This window comes from Sinocyclocheilus anshuiensis, unplaced genomic scaffold, assembly GCF_001515605.1.
Source record: "Sinocyclocheilus anshuiensis isolate Anshui unplaced genomic scaffold, SAMN03320099.WGS_v1.1 scaffold997, whole genome shotgun sequence".
NCBI classification, from domain to species: Eukaryota; Metazoa; Chordata; class Actinopteri; order Cypriniformes; family Cyprinidae; genus Sinocyclocheilus; species Sinocyclocheilus anshuiensis.
Genome location: NW_015555715.1, coordinates 3813941 through 3825661, shown reverse-complemented (window position 1 = coordinate 3825661; position 11721 = coordinate 3813941). Strand labels below are relative to the sequence as shown.

The 11721-nt window shown below is 33.8% G+C and overlaps 1 protein-coding gene across 1 annotated transcript in view; it reads left to right on the top strand.

The window, feature by feature from the left end:
* The window catches only part of LOC107672183 (neuritin-like protein), a 14979-nt gene extending 5145 nt beyond the window's left edge, over positions 1-9834 (top strand). The window contains exons 3-4 of the mRNA XM_016465273.1: positions 5371-5521; positions 8810-9834. Coding sequence (XP_016320759.1) covers positions 5371-5521; positions 8810-9089 — 431 coding nt within the window. The 3' untranslated portion in view covers positions 9090-9834. The remainder of the gene's footprint in view (positions 1-5370; positions 5522-8809) is intronic.
* Positions 9835-11721: the final 1887 nt, after the last annotated feature.

Here is an 11721-nt window from a genome sequence, read left to right as displayed (position 1 = left end):
ATATATATATATAACCATTGTAAGGATGTTCCGAGAATGTGGTTCTAAGAACGTTTTCTCTCAATGTTATGAGAACGCATATCAAATATTAATAGTGTTATAAGAACGTTCCAACTGTGACAATGTTTCTTGTTATCTGGTAAATTATGTTTAACATTATAAAATAAAGACTGTTCCGAATGATTGTCAGTAATGTGTCTGTTTATTGCTATTATTACAATTAATTTACTAATTATGTGACCCTTACATTCTTAAAAATAAAGGTTCTTTGTTGGTATCTGTGGTTCCATGAAGAACCTTTAACATCAATTGAAACTTTCCATTGTACAAAAGGTTCTGTATAGTAGAAAAAAGTATTTAAATTCTTTACACTAAGAGAAAAAATAAGTTTGTTTTAAGAACCGTTCACTGAAAGGTTCTTTGAAGAACCAAAAATAGTTCATCTATATGACATCACTGTGAAAACCCCCTTTTGGAACTTTTATTTTTAAGACTTTTTGTAAAACCATGTGTTCAAGCACAAATAAATGCTTTAATATTTTGAATAACGTAGATGCTTGAGTCAGTTCACTTGTATTGTATATCCCCATAAATAAAGGCATTACCCTTAAATACATAACCACCCATATGCTGTATATAATGAAGTGTCTGTCTAGAGCTGTACTGCTAGTGCTTTTGATTGAGCTGTGCTCCCAGCAGGTACTGTGGTAAAGTCTTAATGAGTTCTGCCCAATGCAGTCTCTTACATCACACAAAGTATCAGTGTTACCTGTCTTCCAGAGCTTTGTCCTGATCCCTCAATATTGCACTGTGTATGGGTTCAACAAATGTCTTTATTTAATTTTATCAGGGCAAAGATAAAAATATGTACAGTATATATTTGCTCCCACAAAAAAAGGAAAAGATAAATACTAAAAATAATAATAAAATATTAAATTCTTAATAAGATAAATTCTTAGGTACAGAAGTATCATTAATGGGACATATAATAATCATTAACAATCTAAGCTTTTCAAAGCATGTTTTGTTGTTTGTTGAGTTTTCCACAAGGATTTGAACATCCGGAAATTCCATATACACCCTCTTTACTTCCTTATTCCTTCGTGAACGGTTTGACTATGAGCATAAAGAGCAGAAATTGGCCAAAATTCTTTGGCAACCTGCCTGCATGTCTGCTTATACCAATGAACCTTATTTACATGCACTACTGTGTTTGTGAATGCAAATCTTCATGAACCGACAAATAAAAATGATTTTCATTTATTTTGATGTGCTCCCAGTGGGATGTCTGTGAGAGGCACATGTAGCAAACCTCAGCAGCAAATCTGCTTGCTCAGCATTGGTCTGGCTAAAGCTTGCATATTCAACCTCATGAATAGAAGATGGGCACATATGTGTCCTAAATCTCCATCATCACTTGCCCATCTTATACTCCACAGGTCATCTGAATTCAGCATCTTTAATCTGTAATGAATTTAAGGTTTGAAGTCAATAAGTCAATAGTACTTAGTCGATAGATAGATAGATAGATAGATAGATAGATAGTACTATTTTTCTAACTCGTGTCTGAGTCACGCTAGGGACAGGAAATTATGCAACTGTTTTGCTCTAAGCGCTCTTAACGCTCCACATTATTTATTATGACGTTTTTGTTTCAAGGTTTCATAACATGCTCCTTAAAGGGATGACGTTACAGTGCTTGATTATGCATTGTGTAATGGTCTGAGTATCTGTATGGTGATTTCTACAACTAGAGTGAACTATTTATATTGCATGAACTGTATTGCGCATTTAAGTAGCTGTGTTATATCATATATTCTCTCTTGGAGTAGGTTATATTAATTTTGAAGCTTAAAGAGACCTAAAACTTACTATACAATTAATATTATAATATGTGACCCTGGAGCACAAAACCAGTCTTAAGTCGCTTGGGTATATTTGTAGCAATAGCCAAAAAAACATTGTATGGGTCAAAATGATCGATTTTTCTTTTATGCCAAAAATCATTAGGATATTAAGAAAAGATCATGTTCCATGAAGATATTTTGTAAATTTCCTACCGTAAATATATAAAAACTTAATTTTTGATTAGTAATATGCATTGCTAAGAACTTCATTTGGACAACTTTAAAGGTATAAATATATTTAATTATTTTATATGATTAATACTAGCATATTTAATTTGAAATTGATACACCCAGTTCAAATGCTGCCTGTTTTTTTATTCCTTTCCCAGTTTCTCTTTTCTTTCTCATTCACTCTCTGCAGTGCCCTCTCATGCAAGTGCCCTGTTTTATATTATTTATTTATTTAAGAACCCTATGGACTCCCCGTGGATCTCTGGCACCACAGATTAAAAATTCTCACTGAGCTGAATGGGCCAGGCCAGATCACGCTGTGTGTGGGTGGACAGCACTCAGATATATCAGAGCTTGGATTACACAACATCAGTAATAACTTTACTAATGCAGGCAGTGGTACAGACTACTCTTCAACATGCTTGAGCATCGGCCAAAGATACAAATTCAGAGATATGTAATTTGACACAGTAAGTTCTTGTCTCCGTTTTGATCCGATGAGACTTTTTGGTCATATCCACTTCTTAGATTATTTAATTGTCCTCCCAGGCTGCTCAGGTTTGTTGTTTGTATGTGGTGTGGTCTGTACTGCATGTAAATGTTTCTGGAATGGTTCATTCATTAACTAGCATTAACTAACAAAGAGCAATACATTTGTTACAGTATTTATTAATAGTTGTTAATGTTAGTTAAAAAAAATACAACTGGCCATTGTTAGTTTATGTTAGCTTATGTCCATAATAATAGTTGTATCTCGGCCAAATATTGTCCTATCCTAATAAACCATATATCAATGGAAAGCTTATTCATTCAGATGATGTATAAATCTCAATTTCAAAAAACTGACCCTTGTGGTCCAGGGTCACATATAATATTAATATTTAATCTGGAGTATAAATTTTATATGAATGTAATTAGTTATATAAAATAAAAAAATAAAAAATAAAAATAAAATAATATCTTAGATTATTTAATTGTCCTCCCAGGCTGCTCAGGTTTGTTGTTTGTATGTGGTGTGGTCTGTACTGCATGTAAATGTTTCTGGAATGGTTCATTCATTAACTAGCATTAACTAACAAAGAGCAATACATTTGTTACAGTATTTATTAATAGTTGTTAATGTTAGTTAAAAAAAATACAACTGGCCATTGTTAGTTTATGTTAGCTTATGTCCATAATAATAGTAACATAAAACTTTTGTGTGTATGTTGCTCTCTGGAATACTTGATTCTGATTGGTCAATCGCATTATTCAGTGGTCAAATTTTTCGTCATACTCACTGTACTCATTAAACTCAGCTTTAGTATATTACTGTAATATTGTTGCAGTGTTCGTCTTTTTGCTAGGCCGATTTTAGTAATGGACTTTTTTTTCTTCTTTTTTTTTTTTTGAGGAATCTTTCAGGTAATATACAGAGATAAAAATATTAAATAATTTAATCTCAAATCAATACATCATGTCCACATATTTATTTGGTGAGTAACCATGTAAGCAAGATAAACTTTTTTTTTTTACATTTTGCGATAGTAGCCAACTTGTTTTACATTATCCCTTATAATTTTAGTATTGATAGTTCTATTGAGTGTCGTATTGAGTGATGGTTGTCTAAATTTCCCCTTTGGCATCATCAAAGCACTCATCAAGTCTTTCTGATTTCTTCAGTCATTTCCATTTTCGTGCAATGCTTCAGTGATTGTGAAAGAGTTCTTTGTCTTCTCCTCCTCTAATGTATGCCTTGGTTTTCTCTCCTTCTCCAGATCTTCATTAAATGTTGATGGGGATGAGTGAAACCAATAATCCTTAGACCTCACTGCAAAAACATAGCTGAAAATCAATAGGTTTGCAGCAGTGTGGGAATAAAGCTAGCGGGGGTACGTGGATGGGAGGAAGAGAGAGAGAAAACTCTATCCTATCAAATATTAATCATTCATTTCCTCAAGGGAATTAGGAGAGTGCTGGTGATTTGCTGTCTGACCCAATTAAGATCCTCCTGCATATCTCTCTTAGGTTGAGCGTTACTTCCATCTTTGGGTTTTATTGTCAATAGGTATAGGTTATAGAGATTGAGAGACAACAAGGAGCAATGGTGGTTGGGAGAACGCTGGCACATGCACAAACCCATCCAACAAAAATATGTTCTAAAAACATTTAGCTAATGTTCCCATCAAGTTATGAAAAAAAAAAATTCTGAATGTTCTCGGAACGTTCAAAATGTCCATTTTTAAAAATGTTTTTTTCTTGGTTATGCCAGTGTTACCATTCTATCATTTTGCAAAAATTATTGGAACCTTACTTAATTATGGGGACATAACATTTAAAAAATGTTACACAAATGTCTAACTAAAAGGTTTCAGAAATAAAACATGAATGATGTATAGATAATGTTTTTGTGCTAATGTTTTGAGAACAATTTAAAGGCCAGATAACTTTTTGAACAGGTGTTCTATTAACATAACTGGAAGAATGTTTTTTCATTAGTTTGAGAGAACCTTGTCTGAACGTTAGCCAAACATTCCCTGTTAAACTTTGGTAGCTTTGGTAAAAAAAAAAAAAAAAGTGTAGATAAGCAAGCGTCTGGAACTCCTAACACATGACAGCTCAGAGCATTTCTATTGAATTTTTCTCTCATATCCTCAAGGTTAGAGATCTATTACCCTGTGTTCTGTTCTAACAATGAAATGTAGAACTATACTCTTTATAAACAATTTATAAATAACCAAGACCCCCACAAATCCAGCAGTGGTGGCACTGAAGGCTTTTGTGTATTGCTGTGAGTGTTTTCTCGTCAGGTCTGTAAAGGATGTAGTGAAAGCCATTCAATGCCACCCTGCTGGTCTGTTTATGACCTTGCCTATGTTTTGGGGAATGAGTGTATTTTTATTTATTTATAAAAGTCTCATTTGTATTTGAGCTTTTGAAAAAATACTTATTTAAAGGGATAGTTTAGCCAAAACTGAAAATTCTGTCATTTACTCAACCTCAAGTTACACACAAAAGAAGATATTTTGAAGAATGTTTGTAACCAAACAGTTGACGGTACCCATCGACTTCCAAAGTACGGAGAAAAGTACTACTGAAGTCAGTGGCTACCATCAACTGTTTGGCTACCAAAATTCTGAATTGTGTTCAAAACAAGAAATAAATGCATACCGGTTTGGAACGACACAAGGGTGAGTAAATGATGATAATTTTTGGGTGAAGTACCTTTAATCTTACATCTTAAGTTACAATCACTGAATTTATTTTTAAGTTTAAATTAATTTTGTTAATTGTTTGTCTATATTTGTTCTAGTGCTTGTCCCTAGTCCATGTTCTGCTGCAACCACAAAGAAGTGCAGCTCCATCTATAAAGGGTTTGCCCAGTGTCTGCTTGCCCTAGGAGACAGTCTGTCTGTCAGCTCCCAAAAAGACGAGGATACGCAGGAGATCGACTCTATTTGCAAGTAAGGAAAAAACCTGGAACAACACAAGCATCACTGTATATACTGTACATATACACTACTGTTCAAAATTATATTTTTGAATGAAATGAATGCTTTTATTCAGCAAGGATGCATTCAAATGATCAAAAGTGACAGTAAATACTTTAACATTGTTACACAATAATGGGTGCAGAAAATTCAGTTTTGCCATCACAGGAATACATTTAAAATGTGACATTTACACTTAAAAAATATCCAAATAGAAAATTATTTTAAATTGTAATAATATTTCATAATATCACTGTTTTACTGTATTCTTACTTAAATCAATGCAGCCTTGTTGAGCATAAGATGCTCATTTCAAAAACATTAAAAAAACCTCTTACCCAAACTTTTGAAAGGTAGTAAATATTTCCACATGAATACACTAATGAAAAGAACAGATTCAGATTCATTTTTAACTGGGTTTTGTTTTACCAGAACATTTCCACATCTCCATCATACATCTTAATATAATGCATAAAATATTAGTCTCATATTAAAAAAAAAAAAAATGGAAATCATCATTTTCTTTTATCAAAATATCACAATAGTGATCATAGGAGTTAATTTTTAATTATTTTTAGTGGTAAAACAGCACATGCTTTAACAATGGATTTGACAAATTGTGATGTTTTGTGGTTTATTTGACAACACAGGACACTCCGTCCTGTTCGACAAAATAGCAGAAATCATCATGAATTATAACTAACACTCAAGGGCGAATTTTAGCTTTTTATTTCCATCCTAGATGAGAACATAATTAAATATTTTTCTACTTTTGGAGCTGTGGTGTGCCAACTTTGATTTTCCTGTTTTCCATCCTAGGTTCCATCCTCTTCATTTTGTTCCCATTGTGTAAATAGTGACATTAAATTTTATTTTAACATTAGTCCGAGTTAAAGCTTTGCCAGAGCATATTTCTGAAAGTCTGGCATACTTTTTTATACTAATATTGTCCAAATAAAACATCAGCATATTCATATTTTGATATGTTACAGAGGTCAAAGGGTCCCGCGTAACAGGAATGACCCACCAACACATTTACTGCTCTGTATAGCCACATTAAATGCCTCGCTCACACCACAGGATTATTTGCTGTACACCATTCATTGTGTTGTCACAGAGAGAATGTGATATAGAGTATCACAGTTCACTGATATGACACCTCATTCATTCTATCTCCCTACATTGCCTTTCATCTCATTTTCTGTTGCTCCCTTCTACTCTTTTCTGCATTTCTTAATCAGCTCACTCATCTTTCCGTTTCTCCCAAGTGCTGGATATTCTAATTGAAGACTAGATCTCTCTCTCTCTATTTCCCTGTCTGTCTTTTCCCATCTGCCCCATCATAGATCACGGATCTATGATATGACTTTATATTATGTCACACCCTGTAGCTGCAGGAGCTCTTTAAGTATTCATTGTGTAGCAGCATGATGTTGTTAAAGAACAGCCTCCTGTATATCCTCCAGTCAGACTCAATCCGTTACACATCACCCATTTACTGAATGAATCATGATCCACGCAACAGCCTTATATGGTCCTGCGTTTAGCATTCAAGGCATACACATGCAGGCAATGAAGACGGTGCTTACTTTAACACAGCTAGCGTTATTCCTCCAGGTACCAATTAAAACCTCCACTGAGCTCACTGTTCGCGTGCACATATGCATAAACACAGGTATGCACGATCTTGCACACGTTCACACACGGGTTCTCGGGATATGTATCTGATCATCTGTCAGGGGATCTTTTGGAACAGCAACATTCTCCCACCAGATTGCAAAGTGTCAGGCTTAAGCCAGAGATCTGTGAGGAACATTTAAGAAAAGAATTGGTAGTGAAGGACATTTGTGGCGTTGAAGGACAGACTTCCACTAACCGCACACAATACATCACTGTTTAATAGGTAACAGTCTTGCTGCGCTTCAGTCTATTTAAGAACCGGGGTTTTAACTTAAAAGGGTGTTTCTTCAGTGGGAACTTTTATGTCCCTGAGGTTGAGTTTTATCAAAACAGATTTTTTTTTTCTTTTTGTTATACGAAGGTCAAAAATGAAACTTGTGAAACTCTTGGGAACTCTTACTTTTTGCCTACATCATTTATTTCTGCTACTTTTTGTGTGTAGATTGTTTTACTCAGACTTTTAGTGTTAAAACATGAAAATCCATCATTAAAAAAAACGAATATTACAAAAAATTACATTTGAAAAACTTTGATGGTAAAACTTTAGAATAGGAAACACATATTCACTATTAACTAAGAGTTTTCCCCTCAATAAACTCCAGATTTGCTAATTAATAGTTAATAAGGTAGTTGTTAAGTTTAGGTATGTGGTAGGATTAAGGGATCTAAAATATGGCCATGCGGAATAAGGCATTAATATGTGCTTTATAATTACTAATAAACAGCCAATATGCTAGTGATATGTATGCTATTAAAGGGGTCATATGATGTTGCTAAAAAGAACATTAAACTTTTATAAAGAATATCTCTTTGGATTTGAGACTTTAGTCTTTGCAACTTTACAGATCTTCTTTATGCACCAAGAGCTTGTAACACTCCAAAGACAAAGGAAAAATTGAAATCGCATCATATGACCCCTTTAAGCAACTTGTTAGTAGTGAGAATTGGTCCTTAAAATAAAGTGTTACCACGATGATAATTTAACAAAGAGTAAAATAATCATTAACGATGATTTACTGTCCATCAGTTGTTATGTTATTTCCATCACTATCAATAATTTTGATGATTTGAATAATAATGATGTTTTATCAAAAATTGGTGTACTTGGTTACCAAGGAGACAACAGGCCAGAGAAGAGCAAGATGAAAATATGAGATGAGATGTGTGAAGAAAACAAAGGAAAATCTGAACAGAATATTTTTATTTATCTTAGAACAGGCTGTAATTTTGTCTTATTATGAAAAAAAAGTGTGAAAATATTTTTAATTGTGTATTTTTTGGGTACATAAAATGCTAAAAAAAAATTGCAAATTTCCACCACTATAATTTTTTTATTATTACAGAATGCTATTGTCAAAGAAATATAAAAAAATGGCAGGAAAAAATGTTACAGAATTATTGTTCTGTATCCTTGCATCAAGCTTTTTGCTTTCACAAAAATATTTTCACTCGTGTTTTACCTGTTCATCGTTATTTATGCTTTAATTATTTATGCTTGTTATTTATGCTTCTCACTCATTAGCTTGTAGATTAGTTATTAATTATCCAGAACATTTAACCTTATGCTTGTGTCTGTTGCAGATCCTGGGATGATTTTCATGACTGTGCAAATGTGGCCATGGCCGGCTGCCCTGAGGAGGCTGCTGTGGTGTGGGAGTCTCTGAGACAAGAGTCCAAAAAGATGCAGTTTTCTGGAAACCTGTATGAGATGTGCTCCAGTCGTAGCCAATCAGCAGCTGCCTCTGATTCCCAAAGCCCCGATGAGACCAATCAGGAGTCGTTAAAGGGATGCGCTAGTCATACAAGCCTGACCTTTCTGACCTTCTGTTTGCCTGTACTACTACTGTTTCCATGGATATAATCGCATCTCAAGACTCACCTCAGAGTTCAAATATTCAGCACATAAGACAACGATACTGACTGGTTTGGTTATGACATTTTCATGTAGTAGAATAAGATTAATTTTATGCTTCAAATCAAATTTTTCAGAACAAAAAGAATGAAGAATTTCCACACAAAGGACACTTGTTTTCAACAAACACGTTTTCAGGTCCAAACGCTTGCTTCTATTATTTATTTTTTGTTGATTTAAAATCTTCTTAAAATAGCAAACTTCATTTTAAGCACAATCAAGGCACACATTTCATTCATAGGAGGACCAAAATGCACCTCAAACGACTCCAGGCCTGACAAGGACGAATCAAAGATGGCGAAAGACAATTCTAAACATTTGAACCCCTTCATCTAAGAGGAAATTAAAAGAAGGTCTACTGCAATAGATTATCACATTGGTGAGCTATGAGTATCAAAGCAATGTAAAGAGCCCTCAAAAATGTTATTATTTCACTCTGTAGTGTAATCTTCTTTTGTAGGATCCTGAGAGGATTAAGTTTAAGGATTACACCAAATAAAAGTAAATCTAAGCAACACGGCTCTGGGAACAGGCTTGTCAGACTTTGCAGTCTATAGTCTGAATGCCTTTGGGTGACGGTTTAAACCCAGTTTATTAATGACGGGTTCATTGATTCAGTTTAACGAACAGCACAACATTATGCTTCAAGGTGTTTTTGTACTAGTCTGAATCAGTATGGAACTGCTCTTCATTTGATGTCGGTCAGAGTACTGTGTATATATTGTATAGTCTTACATTACCTCATAGCTACATTTTTATTTTTTCAAATATGTGTATTTGTAATAACACAAGAAATGATGGATTAGCTTAAAAAGTCATGATGGTACAGTAATGTAAAAATGACCGATATGCTTTAAAGAAGATCTTTATGTGAATAAGTATATTATATGAAACACATTATCATTTAGTGCATAATGAACAGATGAGGCAAATCAACGGAGGTGAACTCATTAACATCAATAAGATCAAATTGTGAATGATTATCACCATAAATATGAGCATACAATGTATTCCTATGGATACATAACTTTGTGTGTAAAGCAAAGTTGTTTTTTTCCCGGATCAGCTTTCATTACTTCCACTCAATGCTTTGCTATGCTCCGCTCAGCAGATTCCTCAGTCAGTGTGAGTTATGTTTAATTTTTAGGCTTAATTGGCAATCAATCATGTTTGCCACTGCAGTGAACTTATTAAGGAGGGCAAACGCCATTTATTTACTTTAATAGGGGAGGGTTGCCACTTATGTCTCAAATTTTGCTTTTGTGTGGTAGACTGACTATCAACACGCTTTTCTTCAATTCCAAATTAAGTTCCAGTATTGTCATAGCCAGTGATGTAGTACAATCTAATAAAAATATGTCTAAATAGCACAGTAAGGGCTAATATGTACAAATTGTATGTGTACATCACTCCTTGCTACATAGAGCATATTAATATCTCCTTTATTTATAATCTTTAATAATATATGGAGGCAGTTATAATTTTCTTGATAGATGCATTTTATGAATCGCATGAAAAACAATTGTGTTTTCTCTTTTTATTTTGATATTATATATTGCTAATTGCTCACCCATTTGAAGCTGTGCCCTGATGTCTACAAAAAAAAATTTGAAGACCAATTAATGGTCTTCTAAAAATGATCTCACATTGTTAAAGGTGTCTGAAAGAATATTTTAAATGCTTCTTGTTTTCTGTCTGTCTGCACAATTATTTGCTATACATACCAGTATATTCTATACATTATATAAATAAAACTATTGCTATTACATAAATAAAAAGTGATGGCTGGTAAACTTGTTGAAAGTAACTGGGATGTTTCCCTACTTTATGCTATATAAAAACGTAACTGTTTTTACAGCTAGCAGAATGTGTATAAATCTCTAATTCTCACTTTGGATGGCATTTTTTTTTTTATTTCTCTACCTCTTCCAGATATTAATAATCCATGTGCCACAGATGCCTCTGTAAACACAGACACACCTTCAGTTAGCAAGACGGCTGAATCCTGCTCATAACATATATATCAACACTCAACGGTGGTATGAGAACAACCATTTTTGTGGGCATTACTATGTAACATTTCTCTTGAAATCATGAATTCTGTAGGTTTGTACAGAAAACATTAACAAATGTGTTTTGAAAATCAGTGTAGTTGATTTTATTGGCAAAGTACAACTCTTTGGTTCGTGTTGTAGTAGGGCAGCTAGAATACTTCTCGATGTTAAGAGTTTAAATTGGGTCGGGGCTGTTTTAATATTTAAAATACAGTTCGTTAGGCAACATCACACAACGTTTTCACCATTACGACTGTTTAATAGTTCTATAAACAGTTCAATAAGCAAATACAATAATATTAGGTCACTTACATTTTAGGCGGGAACACAGCGCACCTCACAGCAAACAGCCGATTCATTGCTGATTGATTCCGTGTTTTGAACGAATCGGTTTCAAGAGTCAAAGTTTCATTAGCCCATGCATAAAAATCTGATGAATCAGCAGTTTGAACGAATTGTTTGAATGAACGACTCAATTACTCACTCATTAAACGCTCACTACTGGCACCTACTGGCGTTTTAATTTC